This window comes from Tiliqua scincoides, chromosome 4 (assembly GCF_035046505.1).
Source record: "Tiliqua scincoides isolate rTilSci1 chromosome 4, rTilSci1.hap2, whole genome shotgun sequence".
Lineage (NCBI taxonomy): Eukaryota > Metazoa > Chordata > Lepidosauria > Squamata > Scincidae > Tiliqua > Tiliqua scincoides.
Genome location: NC_089824.1, coordinates 220,525,438 through 220,551,410, shown reverse-complemented (window position 1 = coordinate 220,551,410; position 25,973 = coordinate 220,525,438). Strand labels below are relative to the sequence as shown.

Below are 25,973 nucleotides of genomic sequence, written 5' to 3'. Positions count from 1 at the left end.
GAGCAGGCAGACTGGCGGTCCTGTACTGTATCCAGTGCAAGTTTGGGGTTGACTACAGGCCAGACTGGGGCAAGGGGAAAAAATTCCCCTTACCCTGGGTAACACTGCAGCAGTCCCAATGGGGCTACCCGGATCCACGCCTCTTAAATCAGTGGTGCAAATCTGAGCAGCCCGGGGCTGGTCCAGACTGCCCAAGAACAGGGCTAGGATCTGATATAAGTGCCGGGTCCTGGCCCTGCCTCCCACTCCCTGCCTGCCCACTGAACCGCCTGCCATCCCCCACCCTGAAATGCCTCCCTCCCGTCTCCTCCCCGCCTTCCCCGCACCTCCCTAGACCCCCATGCCGACTGAGCTTGGCTGGTGCAAACTCACCCTGCCCTGGAGCCCACGTATTTCTCCTGAGAATGGTGCGAAAGTGCTTTACAGCACTTTCACAGTACTCATCTGCAAGCCTTTGCACCATCTGAGCAGGTGCTTTGGATTGCACCCTCAGTTATTGATCCCAAAGTAGATTTAACTGTAAAATCATGTTGGCAAAATAAGAACTAGAATACCAACAAATCCTTTTACATATAGTTATCCTTGTCTTTGTTGTGTTTTTAGGCTGATTTTAGTGCTGAAAGCCTTGGATGTGTCAGCAAAAGTACATGTTACTTCAGAATATTTTCTTTTTTCCATTGTCATGCAGCAGACATTCAGAAGGGTGACAAACGTTATTTACCCTCCTAGGAAGATCTGGTGAAATTTGTTTTGCTTACTTTTCTGTTTTTCTTCCATCTGCTATCTAGATTGTTTTTAACTTTGGTCTTCCAGAAGGGGAACCCAGCTTGACACCAAGCTGCTCAGTGTCAAAGTATTATAAGGTATGTGTACTAGGAAGTTGGAATAAGGAGTGTCATATCCTTATAATGGGATTTCAGTAGATTGCATTGCCAGTATGGTGTGCGGATAAAATTATTTCTGAGAGGCAGGGGACAAGTATGACCGTGTATGAACTTCCTGGAGTAAGGGATGGAATAAAGATGTAAGAAATGAGTGCATGTTTCATTTGTGAAATATTAGATAAAAGCCCCTTTACCTGTTAATGTGTTTCTAAAATCTGCTTCATTCATTGCTCAGATTGCATAACTAACCCCACTTGCAGTATTCTGATTCCTTCAGTTGGCTACAGATTGTAATAGCTGATTGCACGCTTTGCTTCATTCTGTGGGGATTACAATGCTGATGGTGATGCATGTAGCATAGATGTCCTGTCCTTTTAGTTTGTTTCAGTGTCCCTTATTTCTCCAGGTTCATATTCACCCTGACACAAGCAGTCAGAAAAAGAAGCAGACGATGGACCTGTGGAGTTTATCAGCAACTAAAAAACAAGGTGATGGGGTGATGCTCAATCTGTGCAATTTGTTCAGACCAGTTTTCTTCAACTCAAATTATTGGAGGCTGTCGGGAGTGCCAGTCCAACAGCCTCCTGGAAGAGTTGTCATTTTACCTCACTTGGCCAGGGCTGTTTGCAGCTGGCTTGTGTGAAACCCTTGTCAGGACTGTAATCAAATTGTTTAGGTGTGTTGGCAACCTTCAGTCTCGAAAGACTATGGTATCGCGCTCTGAATGGTGGTTCTGGAAAATCCCACCGGGTAGATGGGACTCGTTAGCCTGGGAAGGCAACTCATCTGAGAGAAGGAAACTCTGACCTCAAACCTCCACTGCCTTGTGGCTATATCCAGTTGTGGAAAAGGCTTCAGGAATCAACCTCGAGGCAAAATCAGGAGTCGGAGTCCCTGAGGCAGTTCATGGCTGAACACAGTCACGCTCTGGCAACTCCTGCGATGCCACTGGAACCAACTGTATTGGCTTCTGCCTTTCAATTGGACCATTCCAGCGACGTGGAGAGGGGGGATTTGCTGCATGGGTAACAGCCTATCCTCCATACCTTCTTTACCCAGGCTTTGCGCACTGGAGAGGACACTCCAAATTGTATAGATGTGCATCCAAAATTGTTTTCAAAGGATTTGGATTTGAAGGAGGCAAGCAAGAACTGGGGAGACAGAGGTGAATAGAAATGTTAAAAAACCAAACAAAGTGGCGTGGAGGTAGAGGTCAGAGAGGGGCTGTAGCTCAGTGGTAGAGTGTCTGCTTTACATGCAGATGGTCCCAGGCTCCATCTTCGACATCCCCAGGTTGACAGAATTCATGTCAGTCCCTGGAGAGCTCCTGCCTGTCACTATCACAATAATAGTGAGCTAGCTGAACCAATGGAGCTCTATATAAGGCGGTTCTGCTGAGGTTTGATAAACAATGAGGAATTGGTAGCCATAGGGTTGGGTAGGGTAGGGATGCAAAGTTATGCACAGGAAGGATAGAGTGGATAGAGAGATGCTCTCTAGACTCTCACATAACACCAGAATCAGGGGACATCCACTAAAATTTATTGTTGGAAGTGTTAGGACAGACAAAAGAAAATATTTCTGTACTCAGCATGTAGTTGGTCTGTGAAACTCCTTGCCACAGGATGTGGTGATGGCATCTGGCCTAGATGCCTTTAAAAGGGAATTGGACCAATTTCTGAAGGAAAAATCCATTATGGGTTACAATCCATGATGTGTATGTGCAACCTCCTGATTTTAGAAATGGGTTATGTCAGAATGCCAGATGCAGGGGAGGGCACCAGGATGCAGGTCTCTTGTTATCTGGTGTGTTCCCTGGGGCATTTGGTGGGCCGCTGTGAGATACAGGAAGCTGGACTAGATGGGCCTATGGCCTGATCCAGTGGGCTCTTCTTATGTTCTTAGGGAGTTCTGCCAACCAGTAAGGCTTCATCTTGCTCAACCACCTGCTGCTTGCTTCTAACCTTTCTTTTAACCTCCACAAATGATGGCTAGAAGCAATAATTTTAAATAAAGGCAGAGATTTGTTTGTAGAAACTGTTGCACTTAAACAGTGAATACACCAAATGTGCATCAAGCAGTTTTAAGCTAAATATTTCCTGCCTTTGAGAAGGCAGGAATTCACACCTTCAAGCTGTGTCAAAGTTATGGTGACTAGCAGCTGACATAGATGCCATTCTTTTCTAGAGGTGTTGCAGTGTGCACCTTGGGAAACCCTGATCCTTGGTTGTGTGATCTGTGTGAGGTTATTTGTGTCTTTCCTTCCTTCAGATGGCCTCTGAAGGTCACATCATAGGTCAATCATAGGTCACAAGTCTACCTTGTGAATTGAGCAAGACAAACTTTTACTCCAGCCTTAACCTTCTTATCTTCACCAATCTCTCAAGCAACCAGTTTTGTTTTTACTTTTTGATTATCTGGAGACGAAATTAGAGGGTTTGCAAGCAAGAGGTGGGCAGTTCCAACTGTATCTATGTAGAACTTGCTACTGAAACTGGTTTGAGTTGTACCTCCTTAATGCACCCATTCTCTTATTAAGATACACTTGTGCCAGAGAGCTCTGGTAGTAAAGGTGAACCCATTCAGTTGTGGTGGATACAAAGATAATCAAAACAGATTTGCTAGATTTTTAAAAAACTGGTGTGAATGTGTCCAATTGAAGCTTTCTTTCCTTAAAATGGAATTGCTGCTGTAGTTGTAAGAGAAGTTTAGGCTCCAATCTTGGCTTGTCCTTGCTTGTAGGTCATCAAGTTCTTCTTGAGGTTACATCAGTTCTACATCAGCTTTTGAAAGAGTCATGTTTCTGTTCTTTGTCTCTGGCTGCTACCTTCAACATTCTTGCAGTTGTGGGTCACTGAAACTATTTGCAGTGCAGTCACTAAAATAAAACTTCCAAGAACAGCTGAAGGCTGTTTCTTTTTAGTAACATGTATATTTATGCCTAATAAAGGTCGTCTGTCTAGTAACATGTATATGAAGAAAAGGAAACATGCCTGTTGAATTTGTAAGATTTATTCATATGTCAACATGTCATGTGCTTGGTTTCCACTTCTCGCTGAGCCTATTACATAGTATTCTACATGGTGAATTGATTTTGGGTTTTGACTCTGTCATCAGCACAATTGCAGACCATGTAAGGATGTTTTGACACGGCTATAACTAATTATTTCCAAGAAAAGATTATTTATTTTGTGCTACTTCTGTGTAGGGAAATGCAGTGCATAATTAGTCTGTTAGTAGCATGAGCTTGTCCTTCAGTTCTAGGAACCCTTGCAGACAAACTGCACAGCAGGCATTTTATCTGGAAAAGGAAAAATATTTTATTGATATGCTGATCAGAAATATCATAGTAATGCAGAAAACAGAACCTGAAATTGAAGGATAGAGTTAAGACTGGCATAAGGCAGCCTTGAAAATGGAGCAGAGAGTGGCATTGCCTCCAAATCTCCTCCCCCAGTTCTTTTTGCAGTTCCTCTCTTTCCAGCCCTGCAATCTTTTGCATCACATGATGTGATGGCAGATTAGCTTTCTAGTTTGAAAACTAGCTGTGCCATCAGCTCCTTGCTTAAAACTGACTAGTAATTGCTGCACTACTGCAGCATTGTTGACTGTCCTGCTCAGGTTGTGCTGCTGGGTCATTACACCAGGGCTGTAGTCTAACTTCATCCTGAGCAAGTGACTCGTGTTTTTGACAAGTAGCAGGCAGGGTGACCCCATGCCAATAAAGAGTTCCCTAAAACTTAAGAACAAGAAAAGACCAGGCTTATAGAAACCCTAGAGCCCTAATACCCTTTGTGCTCCAGTCTCTCTCTTTCAACTGCTTAAGAAAGGCTGAATCAGAAGCCTGGGCAGTTAAATATTGAAAATTTCATTTGCAAGACTGTCAGTGCAATCCTAATTTGCACTGCAGCAGGCAGGCCTACACTGTATCTAGCACAAGTTTCAGGCAGCCAGAGGCTTGTCCCAAGGCAAGGGGAAACTTTTCTCCTTACCCCAGGGAGAGCCACTGAAGTCCCAATGGGGTACTCAGATCTGTGCCACTTCAGTGGGCGGTGCAAATCTGAGCAACCTGGGACTTCCCTGGACTGCCCAGGTCTGCCAGGTCCTGGCCCCACCTCCCACTCCCTGCCTTCCCATCCCTGGGAACCCCTGCCACTCGCCCACTCCCTGCCCCAGAACACCTCCCTCTTCCCTCCCCTCTGCCCTCCCCACGCCCTCTTCAGATCCCTGTGCTGGCTGATCTTGGCCTGCGCAATTTCACCCTCTATGGGGCCCGCATTGGCACAGGGAGACCAGCGCAAGTCCCTTGATGCAAAGTGCAGTTGCGTCAGCGTGAAAGTACTTTATAGCACTTTCGCAGCAACATTGGGCTGGCATAAGGGACATACGCTGGCCCACTGCACCTTTGAATTGTGCCCTATGTTAGTAAATGTTTCCTTCTATAGGTCTTGTAAGACGCTAAAAATTGGAGGGCTGGGAATCTCTGTCTTTTAACTTTTATTTACAGAGGTATGTGTCAGGCAGGAGCGCTCAGGATACTGTGTGTTCAGGAGCTTGGTTTTGCATTTCAGCTGTGAATGTTTAAAAGTGTTTGGTTTTTTAACCACATATCTTATTGATGATTTCAGTAACAAAGTACTTTACAGTTCCTGTAACTTCTCCTTGCAATCCTTAAGAGCAGGTAAACTAAGAATATGTGACTTGCTGAAGGTCAGCCTATGGGTACCTAGTTGGTTGATTGAGGATTTGAATCCGGATCTCCAGCAGCTAGCAGAACACTGTTTGGCACATTGTCCTTTGCTTGAATTGCCGAAGAACTCTACAAAACGTCTTCCTCTGTTTTTGATGCAGGGAAGATTCTGAGCTATTGGTGTTTCAGTCCTGGATACAGCATGCATGAGTTGGTTCGTCAAGGAGTCCGAACAATCATTCTCACAAGTGGCACTCTCTCCCCGATTTCCTCTTTTACTATGGAAATGCAGATGTAAGTTGTGATCCTTTGCAAGTATGAAACAGGCAGATGAGTTACAGTATGATGCAGCTCCAACCCTACCCTAAGTGTGAATGAAGTGAGGAAAAGTCTAGGTTGCGCAGAAGGAGCACTTCCAGGTTTAACCACTCAGAGCCCAACCGTATCCAATTTTCCAGAGCCAGTGCAGCTATATCAATGGGGCGTGCACTGCATCCTGCTGTGGGGGACAGTCACATAAGCCTCCTCAAGGTATGGGAGCATTTGTTCCCTTACCTCAGGGCTGCATTGTGGCTGCACCAGAGCTGGAAATTTGGATAGGATTGGGCCCTCAGTTTTCTTGTAAAGAATGTAATACTTTTGTTTTCTGTCATATGAGATAGTTTTGACAAAGAAGTGTTATAAAGAAGTGTAATCACTTGTTCACCATCTGCACTGTGCAGATTTTTCCCCTCTTGCCTGCCTCCAGATTGCCCCACTTTTATGGTACCACCACTGTTATTTCCTCATCCTCCTGCCACCACCCACCTTCCTGCTGTCTGCCATTTGAAAAGGTAGAGGGGGGAGGGGAAGGAGGAAGTGAAGAGTAGAGAATGGAGACCTAGGCAGGCCTCTACCCCACTTCTGTCCTCCCTGTCCTGCCTCTTCTGCCTTTTCACATGGGAAATGGGAGAAAGGAAATGGCAGCAGTGGTGGCCTCTCCTTTCCACACCACCACTAGGTAGTGGGAAGCAGGCAAGTTTCTTAGTGTGCCCCAAACCATGCTCATTATTGTGGTGATATGGTGTGCCCTTCATCCTTTGCTAGTTTGATCAGTAGTCTTTGCCTGGTATGTATGGATAACTGGATAGCTGCATGTACACAGCTAGGGAGGCCAGGATAGCCTTTGTGACTTCATTTGTGTGGCTACTGGAAGACTGCAGGTAGAATGCAGGCATCCAGATCTCTCCAATATAGAGAGTCAACATATAGCATGATGTGTAACATTATTATCTGTCAGTGGCTGTTCTCACAGTCCAGGGTCACTGGGTGACAGAGATACTACTTAACCTATTTTTACCCAGTCCACAGGTGTACATGTTTGGTCCCTGTTGCATATATGCAACATTGGGCAGAAATGGCTTAAGTATAAGCTATAAAGTTTGTAACATAAGCATGTCATCTCTGAGTCTTTCTCCTTTGCTTTAGACCTTTCCCAGTTTGTTTAGAAAATCCACATGTTATTGATAAACACCAGATCTGGGTGGGAGTAATACCCAAGGGACCCGATGGAGGTCTGCTGAGCTCCACCTATGAAAAAAGGTAATGCTTTTATTGTGTTTCTGTTCTGCCTTCTACGAAAAGTATAGTCCAAGCCACAAGCTAACATAAATGTTGTCTTCCGTATGAGACAGCCAACCCCTGAGGTAATCTGAAGTTGAAGTTCTGAGTTTCAACCAGTGAGAGCAAGCAGGGAGGGCTTTCTCAATAGTGGCACCTCAGCTATGAACCTCCCTCCTCACTGAATTAGAACAGAATCCTCCTTGTTGATTTAGGATTTTTTTTTATGCTAGCTTGCTTTTACCCTTTAAAATGATACGTTACTTTTATGGTTGTGTTTTGTTTTATGTCTGTTTTTTATTGTATTTATTGATGGTTTTATTGCCTTTAAATATTGTTAGCTACCTTCATTCTTGTATTGTCCAAACAGAAAGGCGTGATATAAATGTTTTAAAATAAAAAGTTGATTTCAATACTAATAAATACTATAAAAACACATGAAACTCCAAATGCTTAGCATTTGTATGGCACTTTCAGGTGTGTGAAGTGCTTCATGTAATCAGATCTTCCATTTTAAAAAAGTTTAATTGTCGCCACCAAGTTTGATATTGATCAGTATAAGGACTGTAGCACCTAGAGCAGGGGTGCTCAATTGGTGGATCGCGATCTACCGGTAGATGGTGTGGCAAAATGAGTAGATCGCGGAGTGCCGACCCCCCCCTTCAGGTGCCTCTGGGAGGAAACGCCGGGAGTAAGGCCCATTGTACTCAATGGGGCTTACTCCCAGGTAAGTGTGGCTAGGATTGCAGCCTCACAGCCTAATCCTAGGCATGTCTACTCAGGAGTAAGTCCTGTTATACTCAGTGGGGCTAAAGGTACATCAACATACATTGTACACATAAATGTTATATGTTATGATGGCGCGAACATTGTAAAAAAAACTCTGGTAGATCTCCAGGCCTTGCTGGGTTTCAAAGTAGCTCTCGAGCCAAAAAAGTGTGAGCACCCCTGACCTAGAGTGTAACTGTTTTCCCCCCTTATTTTATTTACTTTATTTATACCCCGCCTTTCTCCCCGAAGGGACCCAAGATGACCCTCATATCATTTTTCTAATGAAAATCCTCCTGAAGCTGTTTACCACCATAGAACAAAATGCAGAGGTACCCATATGGGTTTTCCTTGCAGGACAAATTGTAGCTTGCAGGGGAGGGAAGTTCATCAGAAAATTGGATCAAGAAGAAAAAAATTGCTACACTCGCCCCCAACTTGCAGCTGGTATTCTTTAAAAAGTAGCAGGAAAGTTAATCCCAGATGTAGTTTGGTTTTCAGCTTCCCTTGAAATTCCTTGGGTGTTTTGTCTGAGGAGACACCACCAAATTTGCTTCACATTCCATTTGAGGGGCAGTTTTGGTGATCTCTCCCTCTGAACTTTTTCTGGTGTTCACTCTTGGAGGTAGTCATTGATGTGGACTTCAACATGAGGGGTGTTTGGTAAAGGCTAGCATTTTAGACTTAAAGTCTGCACTGCTGAGTTTCTGTAAGGTGGGAAATGAGCAGCTTTCCCCCAAACCGATCTATATACTGCTAGATGCTGGAACAAAAATGAAGATAAAACAAAACTACATTTTCACCCAAGCATAAAAGGGTTTTTTCCCTTGCTCAATTTGTCGGTTTTCGTTGTTAATCCAAAACTTCTAAAAGTCTGTCCATTTCCATCACATTCATTATTTTCTCTATTAATTCATTTTTCATTAGTATTTTTGAATCCTTCCAATATCCCTGGGGCCACTTCCCTGGGGCCACTTGCGGCCCTCGAGGTCTCTCAGTGAGACCCTCAGGAAGCCCCGTCTCCAATGAACCTCTGGCCGTCTGGAGATTTGTTGGAGCCCACACTGGCCCGACACAACTGCACTCAGCGTGAGGGCAACTGTTTGTCGTCTCTCGTGAGCTGTGGGATGAGGGCTCCCTCCACTGCTTGTTGTTTCATGTCTGTGATGCAGCAGTGGCAGCAGAGGAAAAGCCATCCTTGCTTTGTGCAAGGCCTTTTATAGGCCTTGAGCTATTGCAAGACCTTCATTCATTCATATAAGTTCATCGTTAATATATTCATTTATGCAAACTTATGTAAATTTTTTCAAATTTTAAATGTAAATTAATTCTTTTTTCCCCTGGCCCCTGACACAGTGTCGGAGAGATGATGTGACCCTCCTGCCAAAAACTTTGGACACCCCTGATCTAGCATATAGGATTCTACATTTAAAATTATAATAACTAGGTATACGTTGTTTTCTTTATCTATAATATCTAAAATAATATAAAATTCGTTGCTCTAGTAAGTTTTTTATTATGCTTCCAGATCTGTTCCCATTGATCTATCGCAGGGGTGCCCAAACTCTGGCCTGCGGGCCACTTGTGGCCCACGATGGGTTCCCATCCGGCCCCCACGGGGTCCACCCATCTTCAATGGGCACCCGGCCCTTACCACAGCCCACGCTGGCCCAACATGCGAGCTCCGGTTCTGGTTTTCCCCCGCTACAGCTGTCAGCGGCAGCGAAGGAAAGACCAACCAGCTGCGCACGCAGGGCCTTTTATAGTGGGAAAGTAATGCGAGACGTGCAGGCCTCGTAAGTTCAAGCCTTGCAAGTGTTGCGTTACTTCCCACTACCAAAGCCCTGCGTGCATGCTGGTTCCGTCATTCCCTGCCTGGCCGGTTGAGGGCGGGCAGGCAGGCAGGTGGCTGGAGGGCCGGCCGGCTGGCCGGGCAGCAACACAAGCCACCTGAGCGAGCAGGCAGGTGGGGAGGGGGGCTCAGCAGCCGAGCGAGTGTTTGAGCAGGCGGGCGCCTGCAGCACAAGCCACCTGAGTGAATGGGTGGGGGGGAGGGCAGCTGGATGGGCAGGCAGCCGAGCAAGCGGGCAGGCGCCCACAGCATAAGCCACCTGAATGAGCAAGCGGGCGGGGGGGTTGGCTGGATGGGCAGCCAAGTGAGCAGGCGGGTGACTGGGTAGCCAGCCAGCCGGCTGTAGCACAAGCCGCAGGAGGGAGGGTGGCCAGGCAGCTGAGCGGGCGAGTGGGTGGCCAGGCTGCAGCACAAGCCACGCGAGGGAGGGTGGGAGAAGGGCGGGCAGGCAGTTGAGCGGGCGAGTGGATGAGTGGCCAGGGAGCAGCATATGCCACCCGAGCGACAGAAGGAGGGAGGATGAGGAGACAGGCAAGCTGGCGGGTGTGTGTAGAAGTGTTTAAGAACTGGCTGGGGGATGCCCCCCCTTTCTGTGTGTGAAAGTGCTTAAGAACTGGTTTGAATTCATTCATCCATATAAGTTCCACCTCTAATATATTCATTTATGTAAATCATGCAAATTTGAAATGCAAATTCTTTTTTTCCAACCCCCAACACAGTGTCAGAGAGAGGAAGTGGCCCTCCTGCCAAAATGTTTGAGCACCCCTGATCTATTGTGATACTATGGCCTATATTTTACGCCCATTTTATCACGCATTGTTTTACTGTTTCTTCTCTCAAAATCCAATGGTCCATCTTATAATGCATATATTAATTTTGATCGCAATCTTTCTTTAACATAAATGATAACACCTTTTTTTATCTGAAGCCACAAAAACTTTTCCAAATTTTTTATTCACCAACAATACCCTATTCATTAGTCAATACGTTTCTTTTTACTGGTCTTCTTCTCTTTTTGTCTTTTTCTTGTCGCAGTTGGTGAGCACCTCTTACTCTCTCCTCTAAGCCATACCCTCTCTGATTCATCTGTTGCTTCTTAGTCATCTGATTTCTTTTCATCCGATTCCATTTCTGCTCTATATTCTTCTAATTCTTTTCTTGATTTCCTCCTTTTCTTCTTTTCTTATCTTGTCTTTCATCACTGTACTCAAGAAGTTTTCTGCTTTCATTGTTGAATTTATATTATATCTCTGTGTCTAATATTGAAAAAACATACCTTCCGGAGAAAGCCATCTATATAGTATTTGCTTTTCTCTTAAAAATTTTGTCAGGTTTTCATATTCTTTTCTCTTCTTCCTCACTCTCTATGGAACATGTCTCAAAAAGTTGACTTTATTATCATCCACTGTCCATTCCTTTTCCTGTGAGGCCTTCAGTAATTTATCTCTGTAAAAGGTTCTGATGAATTTCACATGGATTTAACATAAGAACATAAGAACAGCCCCACTGGATCAGGCCATAGGCCCATCTAGTCCAGCTTCCTGTATCTCACAGCGGCCCACCAAATGCCCCAGGGAGCACACCAGATAACAAGAGACCTCATCCTGGTGCTCTCCCCTACATCTGGCATTCTGACGTAACCCATTCCTAAAATCAGGAGGTTGCGCATACACATCATGGCTTGTACCCCATAATGGATTTTTCCTCCAGAAACTCGTCCAATCCCCTTTTAAAGGCGTCTAGGCTAGACGCCAGTACCACATCCTGTGGCAAGGAGTTCCACAGACCGACCACACGCTGAGTAAAGAAATATTTTCTTTTGTCTGTCCTAACCCGCCCAACACTCAATTTTAGTGGATGTCCCCTGGTTCTGGTATTATGTGAGAGTGTAAAGAGCATCTCCCTATCCACTCTGTCCATCCTTGGTAATTTCTCTTGGTAATTCGTGTTTTCTCAGATAAGAAGTGCTCACTCTTCTCATTGAGTCCAATTCTTTAGCTATCTCTTCCATCAGTGTATCAATCCATTCTGATATTAATCTGACAATCCGTCGCAATGTATCTTCTCCTTTCTCCTCTAGTATATTTTGTATCCTCACCACTTGAGCTGCGCTATCCATCTGAATTTGTGTTAATGTGCCTCTGCATTGTGCTGATTTTCTTCTATCTCCAATATTTTAGCTTGATCTTTTCTTATCTTTTGTCCCAATCTCTCAATCTTTTGTTTATTTTCTTCTGATGTAATTTTCACCTCCCATCAGTTGTCCAGTAAGATCATCTAATCATTTAGTTAAAGCATGCACACTAGCTTGAGTTTGTACAGATTGGTTTGTTAGTTGCTGTACCATTGCCAACAGTTTTTGTATGTTGTCTTGCACGGTCTGTTTCCAGTCTTTCCCTTTCAGTTCCTCTTGCACTAATTTTCCAAGTCCCATCTCCGCCTCCGGCGAGCCTCGGACTTTCACTGTTTTGCCCGCCATCTTCGTTCTTCCTTCCTTCTGGTCGCAGTGTTCTTTAAGGCCACTAGATGTCCTCAGTGTATTATCTTCCTTGCTTCAATTATAAACACAAATTCAGTTCTTACAATGTCTTTTAAAATCCAGTAGATGTCACTGGTGCACTGTTTTATTTATATTTCTCTTATCTTGTTTGTACTAATAGCCTTGGCAACGCCATTCCTCCAACTGCAGGAATGTCAAAACATCCAGCTGCTCCTTCAGGCACTCCAAACGATAGTAATAAACCAAGGCAATAAATGCTCCAATACACAAACTTTTCAAGGGCAGTTAATTTGTAATCCACCAAAATTCAAAGTTGTAAAGTTGTAATTGTATTGGCAACCTTCAGTCTCGAAAGACTATGGTATCGCGCTCTGAAAGGTGGTTCTGGCACAGCGTCTAGTGTGGCTGAAAAGGCCAATCCGGGAGTGACAATCCCTTCCACACCGGGAGCAAGTGCAGTCTGTCCCTGGTCTGTCTCCCTGGCTATGGGCCTTCCTTCTTTGCCTCTTAGCCTCAGACTGTTGGCAAAGTGTCTCTTCAAACTGGGAAAGGCCATGCTGCATAGCCTGCCTCCAAGCGGGCCGCTCAGAGGCCAGGGTTTCCCACTTGTTGAGGTCCATCCCTAAGGCCTTCAGATCCCTCTTGCAGATGTCCTTGTATCGCAGCTGTGGTCTACCTGTAGGGCGCTTTCCTTGCACGAGTTCTCCATAGAGGAGATCCTTTGGGATCCGGCCATCATCCATTCTCACGACATGACCAAGCCAACGCAGGCGTCTCTGTTTCAGCAGTGAATACATGCTAGGGATTCCAGCACGTTCCAGGACTGTGTTGTTTGGAACTTTGTCCTGCCAGGTGATGCCGAGGATGCGTCGGAGGCAGCGCATGTGGAAAGCGCTCAGTTTCCTCTCCTGTTGTGAGCAAAGAGTCCATGACTCGCTGCAGTACAGAAGTGTACTCAGGACGCAAGCTCTGTAGACCTGGATCTTGGTATGTTCCGTCAGCTTCTTGTTGGACCAGACTCTCTTTGTGAGTCTGGAAAACGTGGTAGCTGCTTTACCGATGCGCTTGTTTAGCTCGGTATCGAGAGAATGAGTGTCGGAGATCGTTGAGCCAAGGTACACAAAGTCATGGACAACTTCCAGTTCATGCTCAGAGATTGTAATGCAGGGAGGTGAGTCCACATCCTGAACCATGACCTGTGTTTTCTTCAGGCTGATTGTCAGTCCAAAATCTTGGCAGGCCTTGCTAAAACGATCCATGAGCTGCTGGAGATCTTTGGCAGAGTGGGTAGTGACAGCTGCATCGTCGGCAAAGAGGATGTCACGCAGACATTTCAGCTGGACTTTGGATTTTGCTCTCAGTCTGGAGAGGTTGAAGAGCTTTCCTATTTTCATATATCCATAGCAAACTTGGTAAATCTCCACCCTGATTTCTCCTCACATCGATAAACAGCTGGGGGGGAAACCTTCGTCCTCCTCCTCTTCTCACGGCAAGAAAACAAATCAGGCAAACAAATTATTCAGTCCATGCCAGGCCAAATGGAATAACACTTACTTAAGTTTTTCAGCGTCTTTCCCTGCTGGGGCCTTCAGTTTGATTTCAAAATGAATTCTTCACCATTGCTGCCAAGACAGTGGAATCTCCTGGGAAAGCCCCCTGACCGGGCTTTATCTCCTCAGGAATCGTGCCATCACGTGAAGGAGTTTGTCTCTCCTGACAAACAATCCTCGGATCTCCTCAGATCCAGTTTTTGGGAAAAACAGTGCCTTTTAAGAGCTTGAGAAAAGGCACTTCTGCTCGGCTGCTGGCTGGCCCCTCCCCTATCAGCAACTTCATTCTTCAATTCCTTAATAACTCTTGGGTGGATGCCATTGGGGCCCGGTGACTTATTGATCTTTAATTTATCAATGAGGTCTGAAACATCTTCTCTTTTAACCAATATCTGACTTAATTCCTTGGTCAGGAGGGTTCTGCCCGAGGTCTTCTGCCGTGAAGACAGATGCACAGAACTCATTAACCGTAGATACTCAAGGTATCTATTTTTTCCAAGTAATCAAGCTCAAATTATCACTTCGCCTTATCTCCAGGTCAATCAGAGGGCAAAGCCTTTCAACTCTGAAAAGTTTCATTTCTCAAGCAGCAGACAGGCCTCAAGTTTCTCAAGCAGAAGGCAGGCACCAGGCAGGCAGGGCAGAGATCGTTCCTATGGCAACTGGGAAATTCCAGCCAAAGTTAACCTTTTAATCTCCTTCCTTCTGCTGCAGCCTGGTTCTGCTTGGCAACTGCTTGCAAAGCAGATCTGTTTTTTGAAACACCAGGATGGGACCCTCCTTCCCAGGCTGCAATTCACTGCACCATTACTTAAGAATAACACCCATGGAAAGCAGTGGGTCTACTTCTGAGTAAAAAGGGCTGCAAATATATGTAACTGCATCTCTCTGCTGTGAATTGAATTGCACACTCCCAGTATGTGTTAAATACTGTATGTAGAGCTTCTGGCTTAACACACCAGACACCTTAAAAGTGAAGTTGATTCATGGTTCAACCTTTTTCACTTGTATATCCCTTGGCAGCCCATTTCCATAAATTGTACCCTTCCTATTAGCAAAATGTTTGTAATTAGTAAGACAAGCCCTCATCTCCTCTATATGAAAGCCCAGGCTTCTTGTATTCATCACATATTTTCTCTTTTTATCTGTTTGAAGAACAGAAGACTCTACCTTTGCACTGTTTTGCACCAGAAGTGTGCCGAGAAATTCTGGGTGATTGATCACTTTCCATATTATGTTTCAGCTTTTTTACTGTACTGGTTTTTAATCACTGGTTCATACATGAATTGATGACCAAAAACTAGCTGTTGGTGGGGCTTTCACTGCCAACTAGCTACCTCCTTCCAGGCCATGCATTCTGGAGCACGGCCTGCCTTTTTCTGCCATTATTCCATTGTTTTTCAAGTACCCCTAAAGGTCCTGTTGAGTGTCCCTGGGAGTACATGAATACCAGGTTGGGAACCACTGGTATGTTGTTAGCAGTGCATTTACTCTGATAGCGTTTACAAAAAGGTGGTGAAGACCAAAATTTAAAAAAGAATAAAAATGTATCTTATGATCTTTTACTGTGTTTTTAAAAAATTAGAGACTACAGTTCTTAGGTAACAATTAGTGGTAGGTTATTTTTCAGGATCTGGCCTCGGGTAAAAACTATAGTCAGACACCCCCCTAAGTTTAACCCCCGACTTATCCTTGGGTCATAGAAAATTCCATGATTGTTGGCTCAAAACTTGCCCTCGGCTTATCTGTGGGGTCGACTTATAGGTGAATGTCTGCGGTGATTTCTCTGCCATCTCTAAGTCTCCTTTTATCTCCCCTTTCCCTCCCTCGCCAACCACTTCTCTGCCGGGATTCCTGCTTCTAACATATTTGAAGAAGCTTTTATTATTCCTTTTAATGTTGCTGGCCATGTGTTCCTCATAGTCTCTCTTGGCCTCCCGTATCAACTTCTTACATTTCTTTTGCCACTCAATTTTGCCACAGCAAATCCAATGAAATAGAAGGACCTTGTTTGTTTTGGTTCAATGAATGAATTTTCACTAGAAGTCACTGTGGAAAACATTAGGTGAGAGAATGGGAAATTGAGAAACTGAATCAGGATAAAAAGTGAGCAATATAATTCTTTTGATGGGGTTGTGGTGGCTGTTATGCAGTCTTAACTACTACCCTGTCTTCAACCCCAAATGATGCTCTTTGAATTTTCTCATTTGCAGATTTTCAGAAGAGTGCCTGTCTTCTCTTGGGAAAACTATAGGTAAGATTGGAAAATGTCTTGTTCTGACTCAAGGCTGAAGTCCCCAAAAGCCAGGAAAAGGGCTTCGGTTTAGAGGTAGCTGGGAACTGAAGTACCAGATTATGTATAGTCAGGATGTATATGAGCAATAAAGTAGATCACAAATGGGCATTACTCAAAAACCCAAGCAACAGAACTGTTGAACCTACAGTGATCTGCCATCAACTAATGCTGTAAATACTGAAATGTATCCTGTGCTCCATCATGGAAGAGCTCATGCCAGTTAAACAGTACTGGACCAAAAGTCTGACTCATCGTTTTCTTTACTATATTTATAAAGATTCATGCTCTTCTTTTCTCAAGACAGATTATCTTCAACAGCTAACAATCAAAGCAGAATGAAGTGTAAGGAATAAGCAGTTAAAATTTTTATAAAGCAACTAAATTCAAAACTAAAGTCCTTAACTAAAACAACCCAGCAATACCAGCTCTTCACTGGCCAGGGCTGGAGATTCTTCTTAGATTCAGGGAAGAAATATGCTCAGTCCAGGGTCAGGATGCAAAAAGGCACTTTATTTCTTCTAAAACAAACATATAGAGCAGAGGTTCTCAAACTCCTATATGGGAGCAAGCACTGCCGGGACAAGGGGCTTTTAAACATACCTGGGGGAGTCATGGCCTCCAGCAGGGTGTGGAAGGCTTGCAGCCACCTCCAAGGATCAGCGGGGAGGCCCACAGAGGGGACTGGGAACTTCCCGTCCCCTGTCGGAGGCTGGTGCAACCCTCCAGATAGATTTAAAAGCTCCCTAGTCCCAGTGGCTCCAGCACCGTTGGAGCGTTCATTTCTGGTCCATGCCCCTTAAGGGGAATGGCCCTCTTCCAGTTCCCCTAGTGGATCACAACCCACTACTTTGGGAACCACTGATACAGAGCAAAGCAAAACTAATGAAGTGTTATCTGGTGGGCTCATGGACTGACACAGCAGCATACTGGTATTCAATGCAAAGTCCAGGGGGGCGAACCTTATTAATTGGAGGGCAGTGGAACATATTGCCGAGGGAGGTGGTGAATTCTTCTTCACTGGAAATCTTCAAGCACAGGCTTGACAAGCATCTGCTGGAGATGTTCTAGGTCACAGTATTTCTCAACCAGTGGTACAAGTAGCGCCAGTGGTATTTGAGCTGGTGTCTGGTGGTAGTTGCAGGACACCTGCCACCCAGCAGCAAGACCAGGAATGTAAGACAACAGTGGTAGGAGGCTCCAAAACATGCTTTTTTGTGCTTAAAAAAGCCCTCCTGTCTACCCTTTTACTGGTGTTTGTCATGTTGCATCTGGCCTCCTAACCCAGAAGTAAATGGCAATGATGTCACCACCAATTACAACCAGTGGTACTTCGAATGGGTGGACCATGTTAAGTGGTACAGTGGAGGACAAACATTGAGAAACACAGCTCTAGCAGGATTTCCTGCTAGAAGGATTTGGACTAGATGGCCTTTTAGGCCCCTTCCAACTCTGTTTCTGTGTTTCTATGAATTGCAAAATTATATAGGCTAGGTATTTATTTTGACTGATTTCTTAGGAAATCAATGCTAATTATCAAGTAACACACTGATTAACAGTGAAATGATACATGTTACTGTAGATATAACTATGCCTGGCTATTACCCAGGTTCTCATAGCTTGGAAATGTCTTATCACATAGGTGTGACTAATTGGCAAAGCTGGTACAGCAGCAAGCAATAACTAGGAACCTTGAGTTTCCAGAGCAGACACTACGTAATTCTTTTTTCAGAGTAGCCAGCTGTTGTTGAGGTAATTTGTTTTTAGCTCAGCTTCTTAGGAAAAAAGCAGCCTATGACAAAGCTGACAATTCTCTGAAGCTGGGGGAACCAGCGGCTACACCAACTAGCTGTTACAGCCAGCAGCCAAGCATCACCCTGCCCCAAAAGCAAAATGAAAAAGGCAGGTTTTCTGACAAACCTGAAACAGTGTGGAATAGGGACCAAGCAGGCATCTTTGGAGAGGGCATTCCACAGAGTAATGCCATTGCCGAAATGGCTTTGCTCCTACTAGATGACTGTAAGGGAGCTTCCTATTTTTAAAGTACCTTCATCTGAGCTGCTGTTACTTTGTAAAAGGCCAAGATTCTAATAGTCAAATCCAAGCACTTCGGGATCTCCACCAAAGATTTAAGCTTGCATTCATTTGCAGTGTGTGTCTTGTTCGGATGCATATGGCAGGCATTCCCTAGTGGCATCAGTCATTGACATTGTTGGTTGGTCTGGATGCATTAGATTTTCTAGTCACACCGTGTCCTGTCTGCCAGGGCTTCTGAGATCTTTGTCATCAGATGCTCATTTGGAGCAGTGTGTGGTGTCAGAAGAGTGGATGTAACACCAGATATATATGGTGGTTAATGGTGTTCTGCTTTGAAACGTGCATCTGCAGCAGTGCTGTTGTAAGTACAGTAGTGCATCCCCATATCCACGGGGGATACATTCCTACTGTTACCATGGATACGCGGAACCACAAATAGTAGCAAACCCTATACTTACTGTGATGCCACAAGCCATTCTGGGGTGCTACAGCCTCTCCCCAAGTGAGGGCCCATACTAGACAGTACTAGAGTTTTTCCCAGCCGTACTACGTGACAGAGCAATCTCATGCATATTCAGTGGGACCTGCTCCCAAGAGAGCATGTACAGGATTACAGTCTTAACTGGAGATCCCGGGGACTGAAGCCGAGACCATCCCCATAACGCATATGAAATGTGACCCCAATGCTGCTTTGATGGTCATGGTGCCTGCAGGTGTGTGTGTGATTTTCTTGTCTGTTTGTTTTTCCCCCAACCTGTCGACAGAGATGAAAGATGGAAAGATAATCCCTGACTAGGGAAACCCAAGTAGGAGAACTGGCAACTCTCTGTGTCTGACTGAAGTGTGTGTGTGTGTGTGTGTGTGTGTGAGAGAGAGAGAGAGAGAGAGAGAGAGAATGATTTGTTTTAAATGCTGTCTTTGACCTGGTGGCTGCAGTTTGTGTGTTTAAATCTGAGCAAGAAGGCAAAAAAATATTTTCATGTTTGGTCCCAAGAGTCTCCCAGCTGAGCTCCTTTGGCAGCTTCCCTGGAGGTGGGCCCTAGTCTGAAAAGGTGGGAGGCTGCTGCAGGAGAATTGGTTTTCAGCTGCTTGGTTGTGTGGTCCACGATGGAACCTTGACCTGACTAAGGGGGCTTCCCAAACTAGCGCCACAGTTGAACATTTAGAGCGAAAAGGAACAGCAAAACCGAAGCCGAGAACCTCTCTGTGCAGTGCATGAAATGTGGCCCAAAACTCTGCTGTGATCATAAATGAATAATATGATGTAGTAAATCATAAATAAGCATATACAATGGTGCCTCGCATAACGAAATTAATTCGTTCCGCGAGTCCTTTCGTTATGCAAGTTTTTCGTTTTGCAAAGCGCGTTTTCCCATAGGAATGCATTGAAATTGTGTTCCTATGGGCAAGAAAGGTCAGAACAAAGTCAAATTTGGTTTACAAAGTGTTTATTAAGTGCTCTTTAAAGGCATACATACTGTACTGAGGATTTCAAAAACGGGGGGGGGGGATGCTGAGTGGGGAGCTTGAAGGCTGTAATCCTGTGCACACTTTCCTGGGAGCAAGCACAATGGGACTTACTTACATAAAGTAAAGTAAGATCATGACATGAAGATCCTCCCCTTACTAGGGTGAACGGGATCATAAACTGACATGAAGATCCTCCCCTTACTAGGGTGAACGGGATCATAAACTGACATGAAGATCATCCCCTTAAAACAAACCAAAACAAAAAAAAAATTCATCTTGTGAAGCACGGGTCATAAAAATTCGTTGTGCGAGTTACCAAACTTCGCAAAACGCTTTCGTTCTGCAAGTTTTTCGGTGCGCGAGGCATTCGTTATGCGAGGTACCACTGTATTAGCTATGGAGCTTATATGAATAAATGAAGGTCTTGCAATAGTTCAAGGCCTATAAAAGGCCTTGCACAAAGCAAGGTCATTGTTTCCTTTGCTGCCGCTACTGCATCACAGATGTCAAATAGCAAGCAGCCCTTGTCCCACAGATCACATGAGAGGTCAAACAGTCACCCTCATGCTGAGAGCAATTGCATCGGGCCAGCGCGGGCTCCAGCAAGTCTCCAGAGGTTTGAGACTGGGGGCTCCCCACGGACCAGATTAGGAGTTCCCAAGGGCTGCAAGTGGCCCCTGGGCCAGGGTTTGGGCAGCCCTACTCTAGCAGCTACGAGTCTAGTATTCTCACTGTCTCCTTCCTTTTCCAGAAAGCTTCCTGTACTGTTTGCTTCCTGTTAGTGCTTTTCAAACAAAGCTTTTGCAAAGAAAGAGTTGAGTCATGAGAGTGATTGGGGAGGGGAATACTGTATCTGTTTATACCAGGGGTGCTCAATAGGTGGATCGCGATCTACCGGTAGATCGCGAGGCAAAATGAGTAGATCGCGGAGTGCTGACCCCCCCTTCAGGTGCCTCTGGGAGGAAACGCCGGGAGTAAGGCCCATTGTACTCAATGGGGCTTACTCCCAGGTAAGTGTGGCTAGGATTGCAGCCTCACAGCCTAATCCTAGGCATGTCTACTCAGGAGTAAGTCCTGTTATACTCAGTGGGGCTCAAGGTACACCAACATACATTGTACACATAAATGTTATATGTTATGATGGTGCGAACATTGTAAAAAAAAACTCTGGTAGATCTCCGGGCCTTGCTGGGTTTCAAAGTAGCTCTCGAGCCAAAAAAGTGTGAGCACCCCTGGTTTATACCATTTTACTGTAGAGTTTCAAATGCAAAAGTGATGCATTCCTGCACCTTAAAAGCGTCCAGTCTGAACTGGGGCAGAGTAGGACAGAGGGGCAAGGGATAAAAATGAACTAATGCTTAGTTACAGTTATGGGACTCATGTTTAGTTACCATTAGGGATGGGGATTTCATAGAAATGCTGAACTCAAGAAGGATCTGAATGAGTGGGGGACTTTTATCTTTGGGGAGAAATTTACATGCACAATGGACAGGAAATGTGTGGAGTTAATTATTATTATTATTATTATTATTATTATTAACAGTATTTATATACCGCTTTTCAACTAAAAGTTCACAAAGCGGTTTACAGAGAAAAATCAAATAACTAAATGGCTCCCTGTCCCAAAAGGGCTCACAATCTAAAAGGTCAGGAGACTTTTGGTTGTTGAGGATGGTAACGCTGCAGGAGTGAAAACTGCAGGCAGATATATCTGTTTCACGAGGTAATAGCAAAAGAATCCATGGAGAAAATGGAAGTTGTGTAAGGTTGTCTTGGTACTCTAATCAAGGTGAATTTGACTGCAGCATAAATGTATGTGTTTTATTGCAGGTAATCTTGTTCGAGTCATACCACATGGCCTGCTTGTGTTCTTCCCTTCATATCCTGTCATGGATAAAAGTCTGGAATATTGGAGAGTATGTTGTGTTTTTCATGAAGGATTTGGGATCAGCGTCTGACGCAGGATCACTTAGATCAAGAGTGTCAAACATAAGGCCCCGGGGGCCAAATGTGGCCCCTGGAAGCTTTTTATCCGGCCCTCAGGCTCTCAGCTGCTGAGCAGTGCTGAGGTGTTACTGCTGAAAGGGCAGCCCGCACAAATATTGGGCTCTCCCACATCTTGAAATATGATCAAGATTTGCGTGTTTTCTGTCATTTGCAGCTAAAGAATTCCTAAGTGAGAAAAAGTGTTTATTTTTGGTTATGACCTGTTTAATGACAATACTTCCTGCCTAACGACATCACTTCTGGCCCTCAGCAGGCATCATGAATGCCAGAAAAGGCTCTCATGTCACAGCAATAGTGTATGAATTTAATCTCAGGAAGAAAAATAATCACACAGCTATTTGAGCATCTCTTGCACATTGCACAGATCACTCAACTTGCACTTCTAGCATACCAGTTTTGGGTCTTGTGGCTTGTGCTACAGTCAATTGGCAATAGCCTTTAGTGGAGAAAAACTGTTGCCTGGCTATCTTGTGCATGTCCACTCCTACTACAGAATTTCTGGACATTAGTGATGCTGCTGATTATAAATTACATGGGTGAGAGTGGAAGAGAGAAAGAGAAAAAGAGTTTTCGGATTGCCCCTTTTCTTTTAAGCAAGGTTGCTGTGCATTTATTTTATTAGCTTGAGATGCAAATATTCGACACAGCTTTTTTTTTTCAACCTGGAGATGTAATGTTGAGAAACTAGCCTGCTGAATGCTTCTTTCCATACAACTTTGGATAGGTGGAAGGTCAGCTATTGCATTATAACAAAGAAAAATTGAGAGGTTGTGCATGTGGTTTTTTCTTTTTTTAAATTTCTGCATAGCTCAAGTTCACATCAAAAGCCTGTTTAGGTTGTCATTCAGTATATAATAGAAAAATATCAAATATTTAAAGAGGTACAGAGTATGTGTATTCGTAATGTTTGGATCAGTGTGAATTCTGATGAGCCAGAAGTTAGGTACAATGTATCAATTACCAAAGGCCTTAAATGCTCATCAAAGAGGGGGAAAAAATGAGCTATGAACCCTGTGAGAGAACAGCATGTTGATACTATCAAGGAAGTGAATGGTAAGAAGGCAGCATTCTGATGAGCCTGGCAGAAATTAAGCCCTGCCTCAAGGGCCTCTAACATGGAAGGTTTTACTTCTGATTAATGTGTGCATTGATTTTTTAACTGCAGATTTGTTAAAACCAGACATGTTGAAGTCTGAGAAAGAATTAGCTTGACTTATTTCATTATTCTGAAATAAAACAAAATACTTCATTATTTCTCTACGTTGTTATGTTCATAAAAAAAACCTAAAGGGCACCCAATGAATTTCAAAAGTTTGTATTTTTTAATGACTAGAGCAGTGATTTTCAGTGTTTTTCGTCTCATGGCACATTGACAAGGTACTAAAATTGTCAAGGCACAGCATTAGTTTTTGGACAATTGACAAGGCACACCATGCTGTTAGTGGGGGGGCTCATATCTGCCAATGGTCCTATTAATAAATTTCCCTCCACCAAACTCCTGGGCATACCTGGGGACTATTTGCAACACAGTAGTGTGTCACGGCACAGTGATTGAAAATGGCTGGACTAGAGAGTTACTGGAGTAAGCTATTTACTTGCGGCTGATTTTTTTTTTTGCAATAGTTAAGAAGGTCCTAAAGAACACAATGTTCCATGTTTAAAGCAGTGTGAAATCTTTTTAAATTATCAAATTATAAGAGTTGGACAAGACTTGTTTTAGTTGTAAGGGGGGCAAAGAGGGAAGAGGTATGATTAGAGAAAAAATGGCTGATGCCAAAGGAGTCCCTGATACTTTAAAGATCTGAAGTCAGCTCTGTCATTTGATGGACCTATAAGAGCAGGGTAGGGGGAGGATAAATCATGCAAATGAAACAAATAGGGTGGCTGTTCCCCCTCCAGTTGCTTTTTTCAGCTCTGCAGCTGCCCTATGCTATGATATAGCTGACATAGTTATAATATCTGAATCCACCTTGGTCATACCTTCCAAAGTGTTCAACAGTTAGGACTCAATGGTTGGACCATGGACCGCTTTTGGACCATGGACCATGTTCTCACTGTCTTATAACTGACTGATGGTTTCCAGCTGGCAGCGAAATAGCAGAGATAAGTGGAGAAGCATAGATTGTATTGTGCCCAGTAAGCACTTTTTGTCATCTCTCTCCCTCTCTGTTTACCTAGGAGCATGATTTTGCTGGAAGAATAGAAGCGGTGAAGCCAATGTTTGTGGAACCAAGAAACAAAGGAACTTTCACAGAGGTTGGCAAGACTTTGCATTATTATACAGAATACAGTTTGGTGTTCTTCAGGAACTGTCAAATTCCTTCTTTTAGAAGCACTGCAAAACTGTTCCTTTAGCTGGCTTTCAGTTGCCAGAGTTTACATGTGTCAGTGAATGAATATCAGACCTAACAAAATGCTGCATTTTGGTAGAATGTCTTCAGTAGACAGAGGAGGAGAGGATGGATATCAGAGATATTAGTAATAACTGATTGTAGATTTGCTATCTTTTTGAAAAAAGAATGTAAAATTTCCAATAAACATTGTTAATTGCTCTGAGTCCTCAAAGATAGTATTGGCTAAAGGTCTAATTGCATTACTAGGATTGTGAATGTCACACTGACCCAGGCGTTCTTCTCTGTTTCATATTTCTTTTCCTCATCTCCTTCTGTTACTCCTACAAGGGGAATACTATCCAAACAAAACTGATAAATTGATGCTGTCTTTTTGTCTAACCCAGTCCTTTTCAAGTTGTATCTTATCCTCTCAGTATTGTGACTGTCTCCTGCGTAAGTGCTCTGTTCTCTAACTCTTCTTGAGTGTTGAGCTCTCTAGCTTTGTATAGTTGTGTTTAGCTTGGTAATAAGCTCTGCACCAAGTGCGTAAAGATCAGATCAAGGAAGGATTGACTTTTGCAAGCTTAGGGATAACATAGTTAAGTCCTGCTTGGAGATCAGTCCTTGTTATCCTGGTGCATGGGAAACACCAGTGGCAGGATCAGTGCATAACTTGTCCAAGTAAGACTTGACTAGAGTGCTTTCAGAATTGAATGCAGGCGTTCAGGCTACTGTTGTTGCTTCAGCAAATCCTAGATTGACATCTGTTCCCTATTGTAAAACAGATAACAGCATGTGCTCAAGTCACTCCTTGATTCCTAGGTCTGGACCTGTAAGTGATCTAGCTATTGAGTGGTCAAGGGACATTTCCAGACTTGTCCTTAATTAAGCTTAGTTGGGACAGCTTCTAGCTTCCTGAAATGACTCCCCTGAACTAGTGGGCACTGTGCAGAAACAGGGAAGGCATCATTGTCCTGTGTTTCCTGAAGAACATTCCAGAACATTTGGGATACTGCTCTTCCTGGAGCTGCAAGGACAGTCTTTGACTTTGTGTCATCCTCCCAGAGGAAGGAGACTGACCTAGTCTGCTGGTACATAAGAACATAAGAACAGCCCCACTGGATCAGGCCATAGGCCCATTTAGTCCAGCTTCCTGTATCTCACAGCAGCCCACCAAATGCCCCAGGGAGCACACCAGATAACAAGAGACCTCATCCTGGTGCCCTCCCTTGCATCTGGCATTCTGACATAACCCATTTCTAAAATCAGGAGGTTGCGCATACACATCATGGCTTGTACCCCGTAATGGATTTTTCCTCCAGAAACTTGTCCAATCCCCTTTTAAAGGCGTCCAGGCCAGTCGCCATCACCACATCCTGTGGCAAAGAGTTCCACAGACCAACCACACGCTGAGTAAATAAATATTTTCTTTTGTCTGTTCTAACTCTCCCAACACTCAATTTTAGTGGATGTCCCCTGGTTCTGTTTGGGTTTGTTTGGTAATGGGTTTGTTTGGAGTTCCTAGATGCTTTTGAATGGCTCTCACAGTTGTTTCTAAGCCTTTTTGTCTTATCACACCCACACTCCAGTCCAATCTGTCCGAACAGGAATGACCATTTTATGTTTAGGGGGAACAGAGGTGAAGAAGAGCTGCAGGAATGACTGGGGAGTTGAGAGCTCTGCCCTTTCATATCCTTTTGATTTGGACTGGAGATTGCTCCTACTTCAGCTGGACAGCTTCTGCCACTCTCTCATCCCTCTCTCTGGTGCTAGGCGGGTTAAGAGAAGGCATAGGAAGATAACATCATCTGCCCTAGTAGGCAAAGTCCCCCTCTTTCTATCACAGCATAACGTTTAGTGGGCGCAGCTAGCCCTGTAATAGATTGACTCAGCAGGATGTCTGCATTTACAGCTTGGTGTGAGCGCTTTTGCAGATAAGTGTGCTATAATTAACTAGCAGTGAGTTTCTGCACCTTCCTAAAAAATGCGC

General features: G+C 44.2%; 1 protein-coding gene across 3 annotated transcripts in view; it reads left to right on the top strand.

The window, feature by feature from the left end:
• RTEL1 (regulator of telomere elongation helicase 1) overlaps positions 1-25,973 on the top strand; it is a 110,011-nt gene that overhangs the window by 31,157 nt on the left and 52,881 nt on the right. For all 3 annotated transcript variants that reach the window (XM_066624029.1, XM_066624030.1, XM_066624028.1), the window contains exons 16-22: positions 789-863; positions 1,291-1,372; positions 5,736-5,868; positions 7,042-7,155; positions 16,057-16,097; positions 21,474-21,559; positions 23,829-23,906. In XM_066624029.1, coding sequence (XP_066480126.1) covers positions 789-863; positions 1,291-1,372; positions 5,736-5,868; positions 7,042-7,155; positions 16,057-16,097; positions 21,474-21,559; positions 23,829-23,906 — 609 coding nt within the window. The remainder of the gene's footprint in view (positions 1-788; positions 864-1,290; positions 1,373-5,735; positions 5,869-7,041; positions 7,156-16,056; positions 16,098-21,473; positions 21,560-23,828; positions 23,907-25,973) is intronic.